The sequence below is a fragment of the Triturus cristatus genome, chromosome 3_2 (assembly GCF_964204655.1).
Source record: "Triturus cristatus chromosome 3_2, aTriCri1.1, whole genome shotgun sequence".
NCBI lineage: Eukaryota > Metazoa > Chordata > Amphibia > Caudata > Salamandridae > Triturus > Triturus cristatus.
This window is the reverse complement of record NC_140584.1, coordinates 769,565,266-769,592,090: the sequence shown is the minus strand read 5'-3', so window position 1 is coordinate 769,592,090 and position 26,825 is coordinate 769,565,266. Positions and strand designations below refer to the sequence as shown.

Sequence of the window (26,825 nt, the reverse complement as noted above, 5' to 3'; positions counted from 1 at the left end):
ACGACTGGAATGTACTGGGGTGTACATAGATGGTGGTACGACACGTACAGGGGTGGGGTGGTGTACATTGACGGTGGTACGACACGTACTGGGGTGGGGGTACGACTGGAACGTACTGGGGTGTACCTAGACGGGTGGGGGTATACATATATGGGGGGTACGTGTCGGACGTACGGGGGCTGGGGGGAGTGTTGGGCGCGTATGCGGGCACATGTCTCCATGGTTGCTATAGGTGTTCGGTGCGGACGGTGTTTTTTCCATACGGTTGTACGCTCGGACGCACAGGATGGATCGTGATTCCTCGGTCGGACTTGGATTTTCACGTTTGTAAGGTAAATCGTCCGAGGACGTGTCGGACACATTTTCCGACCCGAGGACGTGTGGGGAATGATTCCCAGTGCGGTTCGTATGGACTTTTTACCATGCGAATCGTGATTGCCAGTTCGTACGGCACTTGTACGATTCGTACGGTAAAAAGACCCGATACGAGTCGCACGGGGGAATTTTTTGCCGGATCGTGATCGGCACCAAAGAGTTACTGATCAAAGTGTAGACAGCATTTTAAACTATGCATGTTATTAGCAGGTCCATTTCAGAATGTATAGTATTCAGAGCACAAGAACAGGATGCTGTCAAAACAATGAAAAGGGCTACCATACTAACCAACCATACATACTGTATCTGCTTATGTAAAATATATTCACCACGGTTAACATACCACACCTACCTACCTATCATATCCGCCAATTATAAGTACTTAGCATACCAATAATACCGTACCTGCCATAATTTATCTACCACACCTAACCTACCATACATAATATATTACACCTAATTTACATACGTTGAATAATTATTCTTACTTCCACTTCCACCACTGCATTTCATATATCTTACACCTGCCATGGGAAGAGCTTTTGCGAAAAAGAGGTTATGTTGGACCTTAAGTATCCACCTAAAGTGCTCCTGTCTGTATTGTGAAAGTACGGATTGCAGCTTCTGAAGGGCATGAAAATGCAAATGTCATTCCTCCTTTAAAAATAACTAACCTATTGGCTCTGTCAATGCTTTTGTTATTCCAACAAATAAAAAGGAAGGACAGACACAAGGGGAGCCCATGCCACTGGCTTTTGAATAATATGAACAGGAAGATGTTTATTGAAAGAAAATTAGAACAAATATGTGTTCAATAATATTGTATGTTCATTTGAATTCGTGGCTAATGAGATGGATTGTTCAGTTGCTCAGGCTACAGTGAAAACGTCACCTCTCCTGCTGCTGGAATCAGGCAGCGCCTACTTCCTTTTGGACCAGTGGTAGTACTTCTGACTCTGGCACTGTGAGCAACATCCCTCTGGCTTTTGTACCTGCTAAGCGTTCTGCAAAGTATAAAGTCATTGTCCCTCATCTCAATGTACAATGCCCAAATACTCTGAATTGGATTTCTGTCTCTGTTTTCTAATCATCATATTTTCGCCATGCAGGCAGAGTGAGGCGATGCCTCGAGGAAGGAAAGACAGCCTAGAAATAAACAAGCGTCATATTGCATGACACTGATGAAGAGCAGTCTACGCAGATCCGAAACATGATTCCAGCTGTTTTTTCTTGAGGTTCCTGGGGTCAAAGTAGTTGAGACTTTCTTCTGCTGTCTTTTCTTACAACAATTATTCTCAACTATCTACTTCTGACATTTTTGAAGTCGATGCTTATCCCATTCGACCAACGTTTACTTTAACATGTGGCAAAATATGTCTGTATCAAGACTGGTCTAATTTTCCACTGAGAATATTTTTCTTGATTACCTCTCAGTAGATTGAATTCCTCTTAAAAAAAATCAGGACTTTACTGTACTTAAATTTAGTAAAATGTGCACTTTCGTTCGACAATTCAGCGACTGTCATTTGAATGAGAGACTTTTTAGTGTAAAAATTGCCTTTGTAGCTATGGCATTCTCTGTCTTACATAAGGTACTCATAGTACCTAGATTTGATGACTTTCTGATACTTGAACGGGATCATCTGTGAACTACTGTATGCTTGTTGCTAAACTCATGAGCATATCCCTCATAAATGTGTTACATATTTGTCATTCCTATCATGCAATTAGTCTCCAAGGGGCAGATTTATATTGGACTTGCGCCACTTTTACGGTGCCGTTGCGTCACTTTTGTGACGCAGCGACGGCGTAAACCCTGCGCCATGTTGCGCCCCATTTACATCGTGACGTATCTATGGAGATGCGTCACGGTGTAAAGCCCTGCGCCACATGAAACCTGCGTCAGGTTTCATGTGGGCGTTTCTACTCAGGGGGGGCGTTCCGTCGCAGGAACGCCCCTGAAAAGTGACTCAGTGAAATCTATAAGATTTCACTGAGTCACTTTCCCAACGCTGATGCGTCAAAACCCTGCGCCTTCTTGAAGCAGGCGTAAGGCTTGACCAACCATATTAGGGATAGGAAAGGCTGGAACAGTGCTGGAGTTGCGTCGCGCTTGCGACGCAACTTCAGCACTGCGCCAACCTTATGCCGGCAGATGCGTCACGTATCTGCTTGTCCTTGCGCCACGATGCACCGCATTGTAAATGCGGCGCATCTGCGGTGGCGCAAGGGCAAACTTGCGTGACGCATCTTCCCTGGCGCATCCATGCTGATTTGCAGGGATGCGCCAGGGAACATAAATCTGCCCCCAAGTGTTTATTTTCCCTTCCGAGTCATGAAAAGTTTCAAAGCCATTAAAAAGTTTATCAGTTTGTTTTAGGAGAGATATCTGCATTTCAAACAAATGCTTCTTCAACTCTGAAGTTAAATACTGAGGGGCATATTATCTAGGACGGCGTTAAAATTATCGCATTATACCTAACAAAATTGCAGAGGGTCTTTAAAATCCTAAACACTGCTTAATTCCGGGTCCACTATAGTGAAGTCCAAGTACAAATGATTAAAATTTAGGGGACATTGAGATCCCGGCTCTGTGATAGATTACCTGTCCTAAATGAAGGTCTGCATCGGTGGTCAATTTCTGGAGAAAGTGTTTCGCTAGCATATCATGAGCACTTTCATCGGACATGAATGCTCGGTTTTCTTTTTTGATGGGGGGTTTCTGTGAAACAAAAACAATAACCCTCATGCACAGTGTTTTTTCTATCGCCTTATGTGGACAAATACTTCATTTTATCTGGGTCTTATGTCTTGCATTGCCTAATCAGGTAGGAAAAATTGTAATTGGGAGGCTGGGCATAAATAAGTCATTCCTGCTGATGCATCACAGGTGTGGCCCTGTGGTGACTTTGGCATGGCCTGTCAAACAGCAATGTCCCCATTCACAGGTTTGGTGAAGCGGGAACCAGGGCTTCTGCGCAGCTAAATTTTGAGTGATGCACTCAATTTCCAAAGTTGGAATGAAGCGCTCTTTGAATATGTTCTGCAGGTTGAACAGAGTCTTAGCTGCCCCAGAGGGGAAGCATCAACTTAGGATGCCAATATATATCATTTAATATCAATACAGCCCTTCCTCCTGTACAGAAGCTAATTTCAGAGCTTTTAACCCCTTCCATGCTGCGCAAATTCCGCCGCTGTGCTGACGGAATCTTGCGCGGGCGTGGTCATGACGGAACGGTTCCGTCATGAGCACAGCTCAACCGTGGCTCATGACGGAACCGTTCCGTCATGAGCACCAAAGGGGTTAAAGAATACGGTTGCTGGTATTTACATCCTGCTATACCACCTGTCATTTATGATTCTCACTGGTGATACAAGAGTTTCCACATTGTGTATAAGAAGTATCTAACAGTTGCGGCCCATGCAGGCAAGCCAGGTGGGCTGGTGGAGCAGTGGGGCAGGGGTGAGGGGGGGAGTGGCAAACTACATAATACTGAAAACAAAATAAATAAGACCACTACCTTGAGCTTGCCACATCACCGAGTCACGGATGAGAGTCAAGTGACAGGTAGTGAGTGAGATTGTGTGGAATTAAGAAATTAAGGCCCAGATTCACTATTCTTTGAGGCAAGACAACGCTTCACCAAAGTTGATGCGCTGCCTTCCATCAAAGGATGCGAATTTTTTATCTACCAGTTGGCAGTCATTTGCCAACTTACATACCCTTGTACCAGAATGCAAGGCCTGTGCTTTTTTCCAGTACAAAAACCATGCTTTAAGGCATGTCCCACTTTTTTGTGTGAGGAAGAATACAGCACATATTCAAAGTTGAACAAATTAGTAGAAATGAAAAGGTTCCCAGCGGGAGCTATTTTGCCAGAGTGTCTGTGCCAGCAGTGCATCATGAAGTGTTATAATTGGTTAGCAAAGATATTAAGCAGAGCGCTATTTAGTCCATCTACCTCATGATAGACATGTAGATCAGTTGCCAAGCCACAGATTACATGTGCATCACTGCACACTGTATCTCTTTCCAGGGAGATAGACAAAGGCTAGCTGCTGGTTTAACCACTTATGATGCTTTTCAGGAAATTTAGCAGCATGCAACAGTTTGCCATGGATAAATCTCATTCAGCTATGAACATCTTGGAAGAGTTTAACCCCAAGGTCTATGTATGGCTTAGTCCCAGATCTCTCAAATTTGGATTTCTTACCATTGACAATGGCAGCAATATAGGCAAAGCCATGGGTGACAGTGGATAATTTCTCGGAGTCTTGTGTTTAGTGAATTGCATCAACTTATTTGTGCTGGACTTTTTCCAAAACAAAGAGGAACTACGCAGCATAATGGTCATCTGCCAAAGAATATGCACACATTTGAGTAATTCATTTAAAGTCTGGAAGCAGTTAAGGATTGTTCGGAATTATAACAAATTACCTGTAAAATCCCTTGTACAGGAGTTGCCAATATTTTGGAACTCAACTTACTTCATTATATGCTGGAATGCATGTTTGAGCAGTACAAGTCTATCAATGAATATGTATTTCAAATGAGATATGATGTGACTGCCAAAGCCATGACAATAGAGGTGGACAAATGGGGGCTACTGGAATGACTGATGCAAATGCTACTTACTTTTGAAATTATGACACAGGATGTCAGCAAGAAAAACTGTGCCATGAGCCAAGCAATCCCACTGTTGCATCTGCTACAGTATATGTTGAAAAAGGTGGGACGAGCGTTCATCAGTGTCAATAAAGAAGCAGCTTCTTTGGTGGACAGCTTAATCTTTTGCTTAAACACTAATCAAAGGCTGCAAAAAGAGATTGTTCCCTCCAAAGACTATATCTTGCCACAATACTGGACCACATTGCAAAAACGTTCTGGCCTCTTCCTTTCCTTTTACTAAATCAGACATCTTAGTTTGCAAAATGTGGATCATGATAAAGCGAGTGATCTAGAAGAATGACAACTGCACATTTGAGGCCGGGACAAAGGTTCTGAGGTGCATCCTTCAACCTCCACAGAGGGCGATGCTGTTGACTCGCAGTCTCTGCAGCAGCTACCAGCACCATCACCAGGTTCTCCAAAACCCACAGCAACAACCACTTCAAATTTACTGCCAACCTCTACAATGGGTTAGTTTCATTAAACAGGACTTAAGTCAAATGTAGAGGTGCAGGCATAGAAAGTGACAGCACTAATGGCAATTCTGAAGATGGTACAAGACTATCTGGACGGCCCACACAGGTGTACCACAATCAAGGCCCATTGGTCTTTTGGTATCGCAAGAGGGCACAGTGGCTTGAGCACAGAAGGTTTGCAATGAAGTGTCTTACACATCTGGTAGCCAGTGTTTCCTCAGAGTGTGTTTTCAGTAGAGCTAGTGCAGTTATCGTAGTCAGAAGGACCAGCCTCTCACCATAAAATGTAGTAATGATTAAAATGTACAAAGGCTTCATTCCAAAGGACTGTAGTGTTCCTGAAACAACTGAGGAAGATGAAGACAGTCGATCTCATGTCTCAAGTTTGGCCAGTGATTATCTCCTAAATTAGCCACCCACCCCGGGTTTCAGCATGAACCCTACTTTTCGGACTAATACAACAGAGGTTGCATATAGAAGCAATCCTTAAAAAACAAACAAAAACATTATATGCTTACACTGCCTATTGAAACTAAACTGAAATAGAGTGGATCTGTGTGCATGGCACAGATAGTAAATTAAGGAGAACACATAAAGTATTTGGCCTGGGCTAGCTGAGCGGTGAGAGCTGAGAAAGCGTAATTCAACCTTTGGTTCTACGGATAACTTTGAAATGAACAAAGGGTGACAGTCTACTGTAATTGAAAGCCTCTGTATCCTAAAAAGAAGATGAAGAACAAAAGGTTGTCTACCATCCCTACCCTCTGTATCATTCCCTTGCTAGTCTTCCAGTGATGATTTAAAAATAAGACTGCTCTATATTGCGTATTGATTCAATGGAGAAGACATTGGCATAGGGACACCACACACATATACTAGGCACCGTACTTGCACTAATGAGAATTACCAAATAAATGATTCATCATGTTGTAGTTGATGGCAGGGTCTGGAATGTGTGAGAAAATCTGTATGTATGTGCAAGCAGGTGTGTGAGTGAAAGTGAATGAGAGTCAAGTGACAGATTGTAAGTAAGATTATGTGAAATTGAGGCCTAGATTCACTATTCTTTGACGGAAGACAACACTTCACCAATGTTGATGTAATGTTTGGGGTATCATTCTGCATCAATGCTTGCATTTCATAAAATGGGATATGTACTTTTATGCTTGCCTTTCACATAAAGGGAAATATATCTTTATTTTCCTTTCATTAACTTACATCCATCATCACTAGGTTGTTCTGAAACCAGTCAGTTTATTTACCTTGACTTAACTAATTTGCATATTCTTTTAATTTTCTTGCCAGTGCTAAAATTCTATCTTTTTTGGGTGAAAAAATTGTAACCCTTTGGCTGCCAGGCCTTTTCCCACCTTTTTACATACCTTCTACAATTGGATGTCTGCTACACTGGACAAACAGTAGCCAACAAAAACCACATCCATAGTTGATCACTAAAAAAAACACAATATGGGTTAACAACATCAAAAGAATGAAAATATAACTTGACACACTACAACATAGATAAAATCTGGAGATGAAACAGACAAGCACACAGCGGCACTATAATAGAGCCTACATAGGAGCTATCAGTACCACAAAAAGACAAAACAATGTGATGTGCATAGCTGAAGTAGACTGTCCTTCCAAAGAACTCCATAAAATTGTTACATGATTCAAAGATTTCTATGACAAAATCTCAGATGAATTGATCTCAGGACAATTGAAGGGGCTGTGCATTAGTTATGAGGTTTGATGAATACACATGGAGACAGTTTTGTAGAGAGAATGTAGTGTCCTTTAATGCAAGAGGGAACATGCCTACTTCACTCATAGTTGCATGATTATCGCAAGCTATAATATAGGTGCAGTGAGCACTCTGAGCCCTGTGCCCAGTGATGTCACTACTACGAGATGTAGTATTACAGCTGCTACTTTCCCTTATGGTTTAATGTAATAAAATATCCAGTGCTCAGATGCATTGTATGAGTAAACCTAAATATTCCATTGTTGTTTTTTTGTAAGATAGCACATTTGTTGGTGTAATTATTTTTATTGACATGAGTTGTCTGTTGCCCAGAACAAACTCATCAAATTTCCGAAATGACAGTCATGAAAAAAAATATACTGGACATAGGTTGGCTCATGGATCTGTTATATTACCTACTGGCGATCACCATTAGGTCATTATAGTTAAGGTCTATTTTCCATAAGAAAATAGTTTTTGGATGTACTCATACCTTTGGCACTTTTTGATGACTCTTCATGAAATTTTCCCAAAAAAGTGGCACAGTATTTCATATTCTGCAGGGAAAGTTTCAGAGTGATTCGTCAAGCGGGGGTCTAACAAAAAAGGTGGGTAAAAAAAAATTGTGTTTCCTATGCAATTTCCCATATGGATTTTGAACCCAGCAACAGCCTGAACAGCTGGACGGAATTACACCAAATTTGATAGCGAGGCAGCTCTTGATCCAGAACGAGCCCTTTTTTTGGTTTGGTGTAAATCCATTCAGTAGGTGCAGAGTTATCAAGGGAAAACAAAATTGTTCATCTAGGGATGTGGACCCTCCACGGATCCCAGCGGATGATCCGTGAAGTTACACCCCACCAGCAACGCCATAAATGGTGTCCACAACCTGACCGGGAATGATGCCATTTAAAGTATTGGTGAATGTCCCTGGGGACTTAAAATGTTTCTGGAAATTGTTTAAAGATGTCAGAGTAGAGGTACCATGACCCCAGGGAGGTGTTAGAGGAGTGTGAGAGGGACCTATGTTGGATACAAAATTGAGGTATATTGGGGTGTTTTCCACTTCGGGAATCCGTGGATCCTCCACATGGCTCAGTGTGGCCCCCCATGTAAATATGTGACAGATATGTGAAATTTGACACACTTTGGGAAAAACACTTTCTGACCCACTCAGACACCCACAAAGGTACTCTCCCACACATTTATAGACCCACATAGGCAATCAAGCACCCACATACAGACCTACGCAGGGATGTATGTCGTTACAACGCACACTTTTACAACGCATGCACTTACAACGCATTTTTTACAACGCAACATCCACTACAACGCATTCCATTACATAGCATGACACTACAACGCATTTTTAAAAACTACCTTTACAACGCATTCCATTACATCGCATACTACCTTTACAACGCATACCATTACAACGCATAATATTAAATTGCATTTAAGGTAAGTATTGGATAGTATAGGGGTAAAAATTACTATTCTAACTCCAGGGGGTGCAACAGTAGGGTAAGTGTTGGATAGTATAGGGGTAAAAATTACTATTCTAACTCCAGGGGGTGCAACAGTAGGGTAAGTGTTGGATAGTATAGGGGTAAAAATTACTCTTCTAACTCCAGGGGGTGCAACAGTAGGGTAAGTGTTGGATAGTGTAGTGTAATATTATGCGTTGTAATGGTATGCATTGTAAAGGTAGTATGCGATGTAATGGAATGCGTTGTAAAGGTAGTTTTTAAAAATGCGTTGTAGTGTCATGCTATGTAATGGAATGCGTTGTAGTGGATGTTGCGTTGTAAAAAATGCGTTGTAAGTGTAGTGCGTTCTAAAAGTTGCGTTGTAAAGGTTGTTCCCCCCTACGCAGGCATTCACAAACCCACTACCACAGTCATGGAGGCCCTCTCAGACCCAGTAACAGACCCATATAGTCACTCACACACCCATTCAAAAACCCACAAAGGCACTCTTATACACACCTACTCACAGACCCACACAGCTCCTCACATATTGACTCACAGTGTCACTCACACACCCACTCAGAGATCCACACAAGCACAATCTCTCACAGACTTACATAGACACACTTCAACTCTTATACCAATACTAGTATGCACACACCCACACAGGTACTCAGACAGCCACTTACAATGAGAGAAGTGCTCCTATACCCACTTACATACCCATAGAGCTACTCACATAACTACTCACACACCGACACAGTTACTCACATACCTACTACCCCACCCATACAACCAGACACAGCCCCAGTCATATCCACAGAACTACTCATACACTCATTCACACATGATTACAACCACTGACACATCCACTCACACACCCATAAAACCACTCACACAGTGACTCATATAAGCAAAATACCTCTTGGATAGCCATTGACACACCCAGTCACACTCACACAACTATCTAGCCTTTGACACATCTACTCACACACTCACGCAGCCAAACACACGCTCAGCAACCATACCTCTACTCACACACCCAGGTGGAGACCCATACAGCCTCATATACACACACTCACAAAACATCAAAACCACTGACACACCTACCCAAAGATCTATACAGCCACTCCCACACTCTCTTAGATACACATACAGCCAGTTATACACCTACTGTATTAAATGTGTTGCTGTTTTCGATGAATGGTTTTGGTTGAGAAAAAGCCTGTTGCTATTATATGTTGAATGTGTGCTTTGGTTTGGGATCCACAGTGCTAAAAACACTAAATGATGTCCCACAATCCACACTATGACCATTTTTAGTGGAAGGAGGAATAGCACAGAGGAGAAGTCTGCAGTAGAATGAGGCAAGTTTTGAGATGAAAGGGTACTAAAATGGAGGACAGCAAATAAAATATAAAAGAACATATTTGATTTTGTGGTGGAGTTGTGCATGGAAGTAACATTAGGCAGTGATTTGGAGAAAAAAGTAACTACATCTGTGATTGGTTTTGAAAAAAAAATGTTGCTCGGGATATGCTTGAAATTGCAGCCAGTCAACCACACCTGCTGTTTAATTTGATGCTAGTATGCTACTTACAGAAAGTAATGTCTAATTTTGACCAAGTGGTAGGTGGAGAGTACTCCTAACATGGTCACCATGGATACGGAGCCAAATAAACAAAAATGACTGCACTGTGAAACTCAAAAAGAGTGGTGTGAAAACGTTGGTAATTAAGGTGTATTTGGCTTTTAATTGAGAAATTTTCGCAAAGTAAAACATAAATGCAAACCATTAATAGTAGATTGTTAAATGGTTCTATGGGCTCCTGTGTGGATCAGCAGATCCCCCATGAAGTAACACAGATTGTTGTGGTGGATTTGTGGGTAAAACATACACATTTGGCGTCTTCCGAGCAAACACGGCAAGGGTTAAAAAAAATGCTTATCAGTTAGACGTAATATAACAAATTTAACAATTGAAAGGAAGCCTGTGATTTGTTAACCACAAGAGCACATGGTGAAAGGTATCCATTTTAGCTGCCTTTGAACTGAGAGCAGAAGAGGTTTGACATAGCTTTGATTTTAGATTTTTAAAGAATACAGAATTAAGATGTTAACAGAAATATAAGGTAGAGTTGAAGAACAGCAAAAAGGCTTTGAAGATATGTTAATTGGTTTGTATTATAAAAAAGTATATTTAGATAAAACATTGTGAGTGTAGGCAAGATAAAAGAAAATGTGCAGCTGCTAGATGCTACACATGAAGGCAAAAGAGAAGGTGGCGTAGATGAGAACATCACCTAAAAATGCAGTGAGCAGGAAAGGAGAAATAGAAATTGGTATACTGAAAATGTAATATGTTTTTTTAAGCCAGTGTGACTGAATGTGTTTGAAATTAGATATTGGTGTTTGCTTATAGTAAGTAATTTAATAGTATGTAATTTCCACTCACGAACACACAGTCAGGCACCCATTTACAAAAACAGTTACAGTCCTAAAGAAAACTCTTATGTACCTGCCACTCAAATAGTCAGACATTAACTGCCACACTCAGTCACACACCCATAAAACCATTCACACACCCAATTACTCTCATATACATACACTTACCTAATTATTTATATACTCAGAGAGGCACTGACACACCCACTCACATAACTGTGCAGGCATACATGTACCCAGCACTCAGTCAGTTACACATGTACTTACAAACCTATAAATTCAATCACTCACCCATACAGCCACTCACATGCCCAGGGAGAGAGCAACAGAGGCTCTTACGCATACATTCCTACCCACACAGTACTTATGTATCCAGTAGTAACTAAACTAGATGCACACTTAGTTAAATACCCCAAAATCCACTAACACAGCCAGTCATCAATCCATACAGCCATTCACTTACACATTTACAGACCCATAGAGTTACTAAGCGATCCAGTCGTATAGTGACATAGTTACTTACACATCCACAGGGGATATGATAGAGTCATTCAGATATGTACTCAGGTACTGACACTCCTAGTCACCCATCTAGACAAGTAGCCCTTTAAACACATCTACTAACTGCTACTGCAGAGCCTGTACATGTACTTTACCTGATAGACCATCTTAGCATTTAATACCCTTTGCCAATGTTTAAACTCTCCTTTTTTAACACATAAGTCACCCCTAAGGTGTAGCCTAGATAGCCCAATAAACAGGGTGCTGTGTAGGTTTCAGTCAGTAACACATGCACTTACAGATCTATACACCCAGTTATATAGCCAGTCACCCACTTTACAGTCATACACATACATATTCAGAAAACCATACAACACTGTCACATCCAGTCAGACAATGGCAGAATCACTTACACATCCACTCACACAGTACTTATTTATCTACTTATAATAGAGCCACTTGAACACATAGTTACACAGCCAAACACTAACACAGCCAGTTACTTATCAACATATCCACTGATATGCCCATGTTGACACCCATACAGTCACTGACATACCCAGTAACATACTGAGATACCCAGTTCACCTTAAGAATCTCAGCAGTTTACCACAGCTAGATAGTGGTAAAGTGCATGTAATTCTCAGCTAAAAATGGTGTTATTGACTTAGCCACAATTGGTATATTTAACAGATCTATAATTCCCTAGTTGAGTGCACTACCTAGGCCCAGGGCGGATACATTAACCCCTTCAGTGCCACGCCCTTTCCCCCTCCTGTGCCGGGCGTTGCACTAGTGGGTGGGGTTCATGGCGAGATAGTCTCATCATGGGCACAGCGCAACCGTGCTCCATGACGAGACCATCTCGTCATGGGCACTGAAGAGGTTAAAGGCTGGTGGTGAGCCTTCAGCAATAATTGAGTCATCCATTCAAGTAGACCTTTAAACCTGACTGAGGCCTGCCACTACTAAGCCTGTGTGTGTACTTTACTGCCACTTCATGTGGCATTTAATTACTCCTTGCCAATGTTTACATTTATTTTGTACACAAATGTCCCCCCTAAGGTACACCCTAAGTAGCCCAATGGGCAGGGTGCTCTGTAGTTAAAAGGTAAGAAGTACTTTTAAGTTTCAGTCACTAACGCATGCACTTATAGATCCATACACCCAGTTATACAGCCAGTCACCCACCTATAGAGTCACACACATACCAATTTAGAAAACCATATAGCCCCTGTCTCATGTACTCAGTAACAGAATCACTTACACACTCACACTGCACTTATGCATCCACTGCTAACAGACCCAATTTCACACACTGTTCCACATCCAAACACCCACTAACACAGTCATTTACCAATCCATAAAATCATTGACATACCCATTTGAACACCCAGTCACTATAATACCCAGTCAGACTTTGAGACACCCAGCTCGCCTCAGGAATTCGAACAGCCTACCACTGCTAGGTAGTGGTAAAGTATATGTGCTCTACCCCCAAACATGGTTTGATTGACTTACCCATGATTAGGTTATTTAATATATCTATAAGTCTGTAGTAGAATGCCCTACCTGTGTCCTGGGCCTGTAAAGAAAATGCTAGTAGTGGTCCTGCAGCACTAATAATTTTATATTTTTTTTACGTTTTGTTAGGAAGAAAACCAACAAGGTATTAAAAGAGGTAATGTAAGGCAACGAGGAAGAAGCAACTGGGTTGTCGGTGAAAAACATAAAGTTCAATAGGGAGTAAAACAATTATTAACAAAAAAAATTCTTCACAGCATCCAGGTATGCAGCCACAGACAAAAGCTTTAGAGCCACGGGCATCTGGCATAGCTACAGTGAGTTCCTTTCTGAGATTATGGGAGACAGTTGGAACGGTTATTATAGCCAGTGGCAATGATTCCCCTCACGCTAATGCAGATAATGATTGTTCTTCTGCTGCAGCTGCCTTCTCCCGCATTATACATTGATAGATAGATTTCTCTATTCTTCCACATGGAACATGTCTCATGTTTCTGGAGGTGGCATCTCTTCCTGGTCATGCAGTAAAGGCTCAGATTGTCCTTAGTGGTTTAAAGACATATCCTCATCAATCTGAAGTACTTGTGCACCAACGTGTATTTTTAAATGGTTAAATAAGTTACGTTATGCTTATTGATTTATTGTTTGGTTTAAATTGTATAATGTTATTATCTCAGACAGCTTATTGCAGTAAGCTGGTACTGTAACTGTTATTTGTTGAACTTTGAAGGTTTCCCCAAGACTACATCAGATGGTGAGTGTGCTTCTCCTCCAGTTGCCTTCTTCCACAAGAATTGATTGACTGTCCTTTTGTGGATGGTTTTAACATACTTTCACAAGGAACTTGTCCCATAAGAATACTTTTTACTAGTCTCTCCTGATAACTGCTTGGTGCAGATGTTACACTACACAAACTCGGCAAATACACAACTCTAAGTTTCCCTGGTGTCTTGAATTTGAGGCCTTTAATGTTAGAGTTTGCTTCTCTCGATAAGTCGTGTAAGTCATACCATGGATATTCTGCACAACTGAGGGTTAGAAACCAAGTTGATGATCCTAAATTTCACAACATGCACTTGAGCTTGTCATAAGGATGATGCCAGAACTCATTGGCCCCATTTTGCCATACTATCATATTTAAAAAAGTTGGAGAGTTAAAGTAAATAGAAAGCAGTACAGCAAGTACATGAGTGGGGCCCCAGTGTAGTTAACCACAAGATCAGGTGTGGGTCTCTTTCTGTATTTGTAAATAGTTAAATACATTATGGTATGTTTATTTATTAATTATTTTGTGTAAATTGTATTGTAATGTTAAGTTATAGAAATTAATATTGCTACTTTAAGTTATGGGTCACAAACACACACATACAGGTACTCATACATGCAATTACACACCTATTGTCATTCACACATGTACTGACACACATACACATACAGTCAAACACCCACTCAAAATCCATACAGTCAGTTTACACATGCAAACATTACTTGCATACTCATAGTGTGCAGTTTGGGCTTTTTTTCTATAATCTTTATGATTGTTTTCTCCCCATTTTTCAATGAGGATTCTTTCAACAGTACATCATTTGTGGTGTATCACATAGAGAACCTGAGACGAGCAAAAAAAGGAAATGCAACTACAGAAGACATTTCACAGTGACAATCATGTGCCATTTTGCACAATGAGTAACCATCTCACTCAAATCTTCAAAGGCAGCTGGTATTGTAATGCCTGCGGCTGATGATGGTTCTCCCAAGGGTGGCATAGAGGTGGACTATCCTGCTGCATCTGCTTTCTCCCGCATCATTATTTTAATTAATTACTTTTAAGTGCTTCCACGTGTAACTTGTCTTATGTGAATACTTCTTGACAGTGCACCAGAATATCTGTTTGCCATAAATGTTACACTGCACATATTTAGCTGTAACCTCCTTTTCCCAAGGAGGTATTGTAAAACGCTTCTAGAAATCACTTTGTTCTTGGTGATCTAAAGATATACTTGCATGTTTCTGGAGTACTTGTGCACAAAAGTGTATTTGTAAGTCGATAACCAAGTTGTTTTATTTGTTTATTGTTTGATTTGAATTGCATTCTAATGTATTAATAAAATGTATTTGTAAAGGTATAAAAATGTATATCACTAACTTAACTTATGAGTCACAAACACACCAGTACAGATTCTTAAGCATTAACTCACACACCTGTACAGTCATTCACACAGGTAGGGACACACCCAGATATACACTCACACACACCATCAAAATCCCATAGGCAGCCTTAGACCCATTTACATATGCAAAGAGCTACTTGCATAGACTCATACACCCATACAGTAATTCACACATACACTCATACAGCCATTCAGGCACCAAGCCACACACCAATACAGCCATTTGTACACCCAGCTGTACACAGTTACTCCCACACACACAGCAAGACACCACTAGAGCTACTAACACATCCACCCATACACTGTTAAAACCTTACAGAGACTGACACATCCATGCACAGACCAATAAAGTCACTGACACACAAAGGCACTCACCGATGCAGCCACTGACAGAACCAGTCGTACACTATTACAACCACCGATAAACCCAGAGAGACATCGATATAGCCACTGACATACCGAGATACACTCTGATACAATGACTGACATACCCAGGTACAGACTCATACAGTCACATATCAAAACAGCCACTTAGACATTTAGCCAAAAATGGATACATCCTCTCAAACACCCATATACATACTGATACAGCCACTGACACAACCAGCCACACACTAAAACAGACGGTAACACACCCAGGCACAAATTGTTACAGAAACTGACAAACCCAGGCACACTCTGATATAGCCACTGACACACCCAGGCACACATTCATGCACCCAATAACACACCCACCCACACAATGACAGAGCTTCTTACACACCCAAGCAAACACTGATACAGACACTGACACTTAGACCATAGAAATTCAACAATTATATTTACCTACACTAACTATAACTCATGTCCCTGCAATGTACTGCTTATGACCTCACACATTATATCACTCATGAAATGGTCAGTGACATCACTGATGATATATAGCTGGGAGTGTCAGTGTCTGTATTAGCGATTGCCTGGATGTGTAAAAAGCTCTATCATTGTGTGGGTGGGTGTTTTATTGGGTACATGCGTGTGTGCCTGGGTGTGTCAGTGGCTCTATCGTTGTGTGCTTGGGTGTGTCAGTGGCGATATCCCTACTTGGGGTCGTCAGTATGTTATAGTTAAGACAATGTTTACAATGGACTTGAATGAATAACTTTGGCACTGCTTGACAAATCTCCACAAAACTTTCAAAACTTTTCTTCTTTTTGGTTCAGGTGCAGTGTTGAAGGTTTTAGGGTGATCCGTCAAGCGGGGGTCAAAAGTAAAGGGGGTGCGTAAAATGCCTTTTCAAATAGGGATTTGGAATTCGACTACAGCCCGAGCCGTTGAACAGAATTACACCAAATTAGGCAGAATGCTAGATGTTGGACCACAAAAGCTTGCTTTTTGTGATTTGGTGTAAATCTAGTAGTTTTAGAGATATTTAAGTTTTAAAAATAAAGATATCGGGGGACGTGTGTACTTGCTGTGGACTCGAGGAACCTGCTAAAATTTAATTGGCTGCCAACACTTCAACCAGGAAGTGTGGGCAGCCATCTTTTGACTCAGCTTTAAGCCGAATCCCACAAAAAATGTAAATAATGAAGAAAAAGGGGCAGGGTAGGAATGCCCTAACCCCACAGATATTGTGAGAGGGTTCCATAGGGACCCAGCCAGGAGTTAAACACATTTTAAAATATTATTGTGCCACAAATTCACAGGTGGGCCCGTGAATCTGCAGCAAAATTGAAAAAAAAGATTTGCGAGCTCCCACGCGTCTTTAATAGGAAGCCCATGTGTGGGTCAAATGCCAGGGCAGTGTTTTATCATCATGCAAAGGGTGCCTGGGTGGCACCCTTTGAGCTCCAGGACCACCACCTCCCTGGCGCACACAGTATTAAACTGATGTGTGGAGACCTGCATAGCCCCTCCGCAGCCAAGGGGACCACCACCTCCCCAGGGCTCTTTATTGAATTAGTGCAGGGCTGGCCTATATGGCCTCCCCCACAGCCAGGGGACTGCCATCTCCTCAGAGCTACTACACAGGGTGGGCTCTGCGGACCCACCCTGCCCAAGGGGCGCCCACCTCCAGGGACTTGTTAGATTTGACTTCATGGAGCGCCATGCTCACAGGGACCACCAGATCCCCAGGGCCAAACTCCTTTTTTAGAAATTGGAGGTAGGGCGCATGGTCTCCCTCTTGGAGCCACACATGGCCCTGGGGACCACCACCTCCCAGGGCCAGCTCCTGCTATTTCCCGGGGTGCCCACCCCATGACACAGCTGTTTGCTATGGCTTGGCAGGAGCTTTACCTCCCCCACCATGCCATAGCAAACTGTGCTCCGCTTTGAACAAGTGAGAACATTTTGTTCTTGCTTGCTCAAAGTGGAACACAATTGCTTTTACACATAGGGGGCTGTATGTTAGCAGCTCCCTATGTGTATCAACAATGCCGGCTCCCGCAGGAGGCAGGGACCACGAGGGCCTTTAGGCTCCTCCCATGCTTTCAATCTTTGGTGAGTGGGTGCCCTGGGTGGGACCAGGGTACCCACATTAGAGTCTGGACCCCAGGGGATGGGGTGCCAGGGACTGAATTAGTCCCAGGAGCGGAGCCACTCGGCCCCCCTCTCTTCAATTAAAAAAATAAATGATAAAAAAAAGGACTGGCCCCTGAGGATTCGGTCCCCAGGGCCTAAATCGGGCCAGGGGAGAGGGGTCAAGTGCCCCCCTCTTGTAATTATTTTTAAAAGATGCGGGATGACAATTCACCGGAGGCCCTGCTCCTTTCTCCACTACTCTGCAAGCACGCCTCCTGGCACACTGCAGGTTTGGGGGATGAAGACCCCTTGGATGCCGAGGGCCCTTGGGGACCAGGAACCCCTTCTATTATCTCCAGTAAGGCCCAGATAGTGGGGTTGCTGGGAAGTCTTTGTGGGCCAAGTCCCCTTTCTCAACCACTCTGCAAACGCACCTCCGGGTGCACTGCTGGTTGGGAAATTAAGTCCCTTTGGCTCTAGAGGGTCCTTGAGGGCCAACAAGACCTCCTGTTACCTCCAGTAAGTCCCACACTGCTGGATTGCTGAGAGATGGTCACATGCCATGTCCCCTTTTTCTACCAATCTGCAAACTCACCGTCTGGAACACTACTAGTTGGGGAATGAAGTCCCCTTGAATGCTGATGTTCCTTGGGAACCAACAAGCCCTCCTGTTACCTACAGTAAGTCCAAAGCAGCGGGGTTGCTGAAAGGTTGTCAGAAGCTATGCCCCCTTTCTCTCCCAGTCTGCAAAAACGCCTCCTGGCCTACTACTGGTTAGGGATGAAGTCTCCTTGGCTGTTGGGGGTCAGTGGGTGCCTCCTGTTAACTCCAGTAAATCCCACACAGTGGGATTGCGGCAAGGTCTTTGGAGGTCACGCCCCCTTTCTCCACTAATCTGCAAACACACCTCCCTGCACACTACGGGCCCGATTCACAGAACTAACTTAAGACAAAATCCTAAACTTACTACTTTTGGTATTCATAGATGTTAGGATTTTGTCTTAAGTTTGTCTTAAGACAAACTTAAGACAGACTTAAGACACACTTAAGACAAACTTAAGACAGACTTAAGACACACTTAAGACAAATTTAAGACAGACTTAAGACAGACTTAAGACAGACTTAAGTTAGGATTTTGACTTAAGTTTGTCTTAAGTTTGTCTTAAGACTGTCTTAAGTCTGTCTTAAGTCTATCTTAAGTTTGTCTTAAGTCTGTCTTCAGTCTGTCTTACGTTTGTCTTAAGACAAATTTAAGACAAAATCCAAACTTCTGTGAATACCAAAAGTAGTAAGTTTAGGATTTTGTCTTAAGTTAGTTCTGTGAATCGGCCCCTACTAGTTGGGGGATGAAGTCCTCTTGGAATCTGAGGGTCCTAATGGGCCAAGAAACCCTCCTGTTATCTCTAGTAATGTGACACAGTGGGATTCTTAAGAGCCGGTGGAGGATCACCCCCCTTTCTCCACCACTCTATAAACGTGACTACTATTTAAAAGAAACTAGAAATTCACTGAAAATCAAAGATTACAGGGACATTATAGTTAGGAAATAGAACTAAAAAGCCTTAGAGATTCACTGTAAAAAACGAATGTTACAGCGACATCATAGTTCGGCTGAAATTTAATTCCGTAGTTATAATTAGATAACTTACGCTCCCGCAATTCACTGCTTAAGACCTCACATATTATATCCCTCATGACATGGTCAGTGACATCACTTATGACATCGCAAATGACATCCCTGATGCCATCACTGATTACATCTAAAAAAACATCAATGAGGACATCACTGATTACATCCAGTGATTGTGAGCACTTTCTAAAAGTTACTGAGTGTTAAATATATATACTAAGATAAGTGGCTGTGGGAGTGAGTGGGTAAGTGAGAGACTGGGCGTGTCAGTGGGTGTATGAAAAAGTGAGTGGCGGTGTGGGTATCTGTATGGGTGAGTGTGTTGGCGTGTAAGTGGGTGTAATGGTGAATGAGAGGATAAATGATTGGCTGTATGGGTGACGGTGCAGTGTGTCAGTGTCTGTAAATGATGAATGAGAGAGTGCATGAGTGGCAGAATGGGTGACTGAACAGGTTCGCAGATCTGCTTTAGCCGGATCCTTTTCTTCCCCGAATGTATGTACAACGATTAAATTAATATATTTTTACCAATGGATCTAAATAGCAACTTATTGAGCTTATTTTTAAAATTAAATATTGTTTGGAATAATTATTTTGTTTGTATTATTTTTTGTTGGTGCCTGTGTTATTTGACGATTTAGATGACGAGACTGTCCAACATAGTTAACAAATGATGGGGTAAACAAAAGCAGAAATGTAACGTGACATTCTCTGATGGAATGGATGTTGTCAAAAAATGAAGTGATGGGCAACATGTCTGGCTTTGAATTATTCCTATGTGTCATGTTCACAGAGTAACATGTACGGACCTGACACTGTATTCCGGTGTTTCCTCGGTAGCCTGGATCACGGCACACTAGGTTCATGGGAATCCAGATATGTAATTGGTTTCATTCACACAGGCGTTCGAATCGCAGCATGGCTTTGCCGTTCAGTTGCCTGAGCGCAGTGGGGGTGTGACTTTGGTGTTACAGCTCCAGCACTATGAATGCAAACGAATTCACTAGTGAATTGAAATAGAAAAGCAGGCAGTCGACAATGCAGTACACTGCTCAATAATTTTGCTCAGTTTTATGTAAAGATATGCGCGGTGCACTCTGACGTCTGGCGCATGGCACAATGTACCTAGCGTTGATGTGATGTAGCTGTAATGTAACGTGCTACATAAGACCAGTTGTACTAGCCAGGGTATTTCCTTTCCTTAAACCTCAATATTTAAATACAAAGCATGTTTCCCCTGTAGCCGTGTATCCATTTCCATCCAATTTTGTCCAGGCTTGGAGTCAAGTATTTCTACAACTTTGGTAATTAAGAAAAACAACAGTGCATTTCCCTTGAGACTCGAATTGCTTTTCTGCTTCTCTCATTTGTCACTGTTGTCAATTATATATGCAGGATCAATTCATCCGAAGGTCCATCGGAGAAGTCTCGCATTAGGGCTATTGCGATTAATGGATTTATGAGGAAGATGCAGAGCAATGGATGTCTCAGGGGACACTCAGCTAAATTTTTTCCAATACTTGCAATGCAAGAAAGACACAAATGTGGACACGGGACCGTTCGAGTTCACATATTCTGTTTGTATAGTGCACAGAAGACTTTCAAAACATAGCCCCAGTTCCCGAAATCCCAAATCTTGGTAATTTGTTACAGCTATAGATTTGTACTAATTCTCGTCAATTAAGCGGGAGTATAAATTTGTACATGCCGAGAATGCCCACTATGATCTGCTTCCCAGATTTTAGTAAGATGAACGCTGCATATTGGATAAGGGGCTGACAAACTGTTTTGAGTAAAAAAAAAATGACGGATGAATGCAATAGGCAGCCACCAATCTCAACATGGCTTCGTCCTACGCGCCCAGTCTGAAGATCTTGGGGGCATATCAGCAACAACCGGCGATAATTATCGCTAAGCGCACTTAGCGCTAGGATAATTATCGCTGGCTAACGTGGATTTTTATCGCTGAGATAGCGTGCTATTAGCAACACTCATCTCAAAAGCGATAAAAAGCCTAGCGCTAACTGCCTAACGTTAGGTTATCGCTGGAAACCCAGCGATAATCTCACGAAATGTGGCGTTAGCTTGTTGATAGGGCCCTACTAACATAGCCATGATATCCACCTTCCATAGGATATCATGGCTAAGTCAGTCCTGAAGCAGGCATAAGGAAAGTAGCGATAACAGGGGTTATCGCTACTTTTCTTGCCGCTATGCTTCATAGCGTGGGGCTTGATGATAGGAGAAATGTCGCTTAGCGACATTTCTCCTGTCATGTCAGGTCAGGAACGCCCACTTTGCATCTGATTAGAGATGCAAAGCTGGGCGTTAAAAATTTGTGTGCTAATGCAAGGTTTCACGCGTTAGCGTGACCTTGCTAATTAGGTGATAAAATTATCACCACTTTTCGGCCGTATAAAAGCGGCGATAATTTTCTATCGCCGCCTTGTAAATATGCCCCTTGATGCGTGCATGAGGATATACCTGTGAAAGGCGGCCCGGTGAAATGTTTGCAGCTGCTCCACTTCTCTGAGGAGGGATACTGAGGGGCTTATTTATGGTGAGGTTCTGGACTTTCCTAGAGTCCAGAGGTGTTAGGGAAACAACACCCAAAAGACCTCTGAGTTCCTTCCTGCCTTGGTGCACAAATAAACAGAGACACAGGCTTCTCGATGGTGGCGTCAGAGAGACCAAGGTTTATTTACTGCAGGGACACAGAAGTCATAGGAACCACACAAAGGCAGAATCTAGGAGACTGTTCGAATTGTACAAAGTGGGTCGCTCCTTAAATACACCAAATGTGTCCTCAGGCAGCATTGCAAAAATATCTTTCATGCCTAGCCCGGTATCCCAAACAAACAATAAACATATACCAAACGATAATTATTTGTAAGTCTCCAGTGTTCGATCAAGTCTTCATGTCAGTTTTCCATTCTTCGACCGATCCTCCCCATCATAAAAATTGTATCCTCCCCATAGTAAAAGCCCAGAAGGAGAGGAGCGGAGCCAGGTGTGAAAGATTGATAAGTAGGATAAGAGATGCTTGTGGGTCATAAACGGGCATGGCTACTGTCTTCGGCCTCCTAATCGTGATCAGGCCAACGAACACAAGAACCAGTATAGCATGATTGGCCTCAGGCAAGGGAGGTAGCTTCTGCCTAGTCACGCAGCATCAGCTTCCTTGGACTAAAGCTTACGTGTCCTTAACATGGTGATTCAGCCAGGGTCATTGCTTGTCCATTGACTATGTGAGGGCAAGAAACAAAATGGATGCCGTATCTAAGATGGATGCCATGAATTTAAGACAGAATGCCCTATTTCTCAGTGAATCCATGCTCGTAGCACAGCGAAAACACTGTCACATACTAAATGGATCATTCACGGTTCACTGGTACCAAAATCGTGTCAGTACTACGATACCGATACCTATTTCCTGAGCAATAGCCCACACTGGCCCCATTTATCTACCCATGCATAAAAGTGAGCCGTATTTTAGACCTAGAAGAACATTGTTAGTCAGCATCTTCATTCAGGCCTTGTGTTGCGTAAACTCTAACCTTGTCTACTCCAGACTTTGAGTCCAGTTTTTCTGACTCAAGGGTTTTAAAACTTTAGTTTTAATTGAACACTATCTCCCCATTGCTTAGAAGAAGTTGCTATTGATATTCTTTGTTATATTATCAGGTATTCATTTTTGTGTCATGATGGTAGTAGTCTTTTCTCAATTTTTTTAAAGCCATGATATAAATATAACCCACTAACTCTGTGTTTTTCTTTTAATTTAGTTCCCTGTGACTAATCCTACAGTTGGAGCTCACCTAGGCGGGAGTCAGACTTTGCTAGGGATGCCTTGTGATGCCTTCCCTGTTAGCACATTAGCCTGCTACTACTACCACTACAATTAGGAACGGCTCCTTGAAAAACCCCGAGGTAACTAAGGTTTTGGAAGAGGTAGCAGCCATTGCTTCATCTAATCAGGTAAGAGAACTATGGAGTGAAGTGAACTAGGCTAGTTACTAAGTAACTAACTTCTACTGCAGATACGTCATTGTTTATCTAGAATGTTGTAGTCAATATAAGTCATGGCAGCATACCCCCATAATGGTCAAGAGACTTACAGAGGGTCATAAAATAAGCGTATATAACTAACTATAGCTAATCGGTATGCACTTTGATAAGTGGATTAAACAAGCATTTGCAATGCAATCGGTCTCGCATTTTTGAGAGTTCGAGCTAATGACATTGTAAATGACAATGCCTTTATTTATGGGTTAATTTTAAAACAGATTAATAAAAGGCATTGTCATTTACAATGCCAATAGCTTAAACTCTCTCAAATGTGAGAACTATTGCATTACAAATGAGTTCTAATAAATTTATAAAATGCATTAGAATAGAGCGTGTATAGTGCCCGGAGCCTGTAATTAAAGCCAACGGAGCAACAACACACGTAATGGGGGGGTGTCGCCATGGGAGGTCAGAAAATGAGACTAAGCTATTGACCAATGAACAGCCACAGTTTACAGCGGACAATGACACAAGCCAATGAAAAAGGTGGGCAGAGTGTGGGCATTTTAATTTATAACCAGAACTTATTTTAACTGTGGTTTCTCCATAAATTTCTTTTTTTTTTAAACATATGTTAATTTGTTATAACTAAAGTTAACCATAACTTCAATATGACTGTTTTTAGTAAACAAATGTGTGCAGATAAATACATTTCACTGAAAAAACAAAAAGGTTAAAGTGATGTTTCAGTTAGGTGTTCAAATAACACAAAAAGTAATGTTTAAAAACAAAAAACAATACTGAAATGGAACAGCTATAATTTACTGAGCTAACTATAATATGCACCCCCTCCATGCCGTGTTTCATATTTCACATATTACCTCACTCATGACGTTAAATTACATTGTTGATTACATCACTGATGACATCATTGATGTCAAAGATATCCATCTCCGATAACATGAAGTCATTCAAAGGCCTCACATTTTGCATCTAAGAGGTGTGGCGCAGTGGCCAGAGTGGCTGACCCTGGAACATGGGGATTCGGCGCTGGTGGCAGGTTAGCCCCGCACCATGTGACTCTGGGCAGTAGTTCACTTAATCTTCCCGATGGCCCCCAGCGCCTTGACACCCTCGGGTAATTATTCGGGCTTACAAGTACTGGTATTATTATCATCAAAGATGTGTAATGCTATATAACATGCAGTCATTTAAAGACTTCATATATTACATCACTGATGTCACAGAAGTGCATCGCCGATCGCATGAAGTCTTTAAGGGTTCTTTACATGGGGTTAGACCATAACCATGGAAACTTGAGACTGCAGCAGAGGCCACTCGGGGCAGGAACGATGTTTTAAACCCACAAACAGAAATGATTCATTCTTAGCGCTCACACCGCAGGACATCTCAAGCGAACAGTTTTCTTTACCCGATGGCCCGTAGCTGTGAGCTTTTTATTGATTAAAAGGGAGTTACCTGGCTCTAAAAATTTCGATAAAAACGGATTGCCATGTGTCATGACATCATGTCTCTAGAAGTGGGCTGGTCACGCTGTCCAAGAGCGAGCTGCGTCATGGAGTGTTTGAGCTTCTGGTCACTACATACCTGCCAGCTCTACATTCAGCGTGGCTCCAGAGACAGGACTGCCTGGGAGTGTCCCACGCCTGCCTGACGTGAAGGAGTACTTCAGAGGGTGACCGCAGGAAATGGCTTGTCGGGACTCTGAAGCGAGAGTCACATGACAAGTAGAATGACCAGATGAGAAACGACAAGGGAGGAAACTGCAGGAAATGTAAGATATGTGTGCGAAAGCAGGGACTGAGATAGTTCAAAGCAGCTATTGAAATGTCCTGGGAAATGTTTGTTAACATTTATATTACGTTAAATAAAGACAGTGAAGTAAAAGTGGCATTTTTGATGCAGATCTGAAATACATGATTCTTTCGCCGATGGATTGGACGCCGAACCTGCACAGGATGTTTTCACTAAATGACTCTGCCCTTCGCCTGCAGCGTTTCCAGGCCGCCGGCTCCTCCCAGGGCCCCCTACTTTGAGCCGCCTTCCTGAAACACTAGGCGCCTGCCTCAAAGCGCTGGTCAGGGGCAGAAGCTGGGCACGGACTCCCAGCCCTCCCGGGATGTGGAGCTCCCAGAATGCAGCTGGGCTCGGCCGGGCCATGCCTATAATGACCCCCGATCGAAACCCTGCAATACAGGGTGACGGTTTGTAAAGTGTGTGAGCAAGGAATAATAACGCGTGGGGTTTTTAGGTGCACACGATAACACCGCATCTTTTTTTATTCCGAAAAAAACCCCTCGTACTGCAATATAGAGGGAGTCACACAGTGCTGTTTTCAGGTCTGGCTCGAAAAAGCTTTATTATTCGCTGGAAAACTTGCGAGGGCAGTAAAATATCGGACTCTACCTTTCTGTCTGCTTGTACCCGTGGTCCCTGCGCGCACTCCCCTTGTCCTCGAGGGTTCCATGGTGCAAGGGGCGTGGGATTGGGATTTTCACGGAGTCCTGCGGTGGCTGGGACTGCTTGAATAATCCACTTGCACTTCCACCAGCTGTCTCCGGTTTCAACGCTGTTGTTTCAATAATGAAAGCGGGCGTGGCTGCTGAATGTAAGGGAAACACCTCGTCCGCTAATGGAGAAACATATTAAACGAAATAGCACAAGCCATGTGTAACAAGCAAGTAAAGGGGGGCCAAGAAGCCCGGACTGCGGGAAGAGAGAAGGGGAGGGATGGGAAGAAAGTAGTCTGTGCAGTAAAGGGGCTGATAGCCGTGGAAGGACACAAATGACGACATGGCCGTCAATGGGAGGGACTAAGAAGCCGAAAACCAATCAGAATGCAGCATTTAGGATGTGAGCCAATCCAAAAGATGGGCGGAGAGTGGGCGGAGCTTAAACGAAGCTTCCCCACTATAGTATATACTGCATGTCTCAACGAGACAGTGCAAGCACTGCCTAGGCGAGACCTAAAAATAGGCTGTGCAAAAAGCCAGTAGCACAAAGCAAAAGTAAAACTCAAAGAAATACTTCACCCATCAGTATGATAAAATATTTTTTCTTTTCTTTTTAACAACAAAACACTCTCTCCACCCATAACAGGCCCACCCCTCTACCCAGACAAATTGCCCCATCCCGAACCAATGCCCTAGGAAAACTGTCAAAGTCCAAACTTCTAGTCCCAACTCTCTTCACAAACAGGGTGTCATCCATGCAGGCCCAGAGGCGATCAAGGCTTTGCTCCATGAGGGCCACCCTGCATTCAAATTGCTCCATCCACTGCAGGTGGCGAC

At 42.6% G+C, this 26,825-nt stretch overlaps 1 protein-coding gene across 1 annotated transcript in view; it reads right to left on the bottom strand.

Moving 5' to 3' along the window:
• Positions 1–26,045, bottom strand: part of LOC146858066 (uncharacterized) — a 167,336-nt gene extending 141,291 nt beyond the window's left edge. Inside the window, exon 1 of the mRNA XM_085647097.1 lies at positions 25,942–26,045. Coding sequence (XP_085503223.1) covers positions 25,942–26,002 — 61 coding nt within the window. The 5' untranslated portion in view covers positions 26,003–26,045. The remainder of the gene's footprint in view (positions 1–25,941) is intronic.
• Between the last annotated feature and the right edge of the window lie 780 nt (positions 26,046–26,825).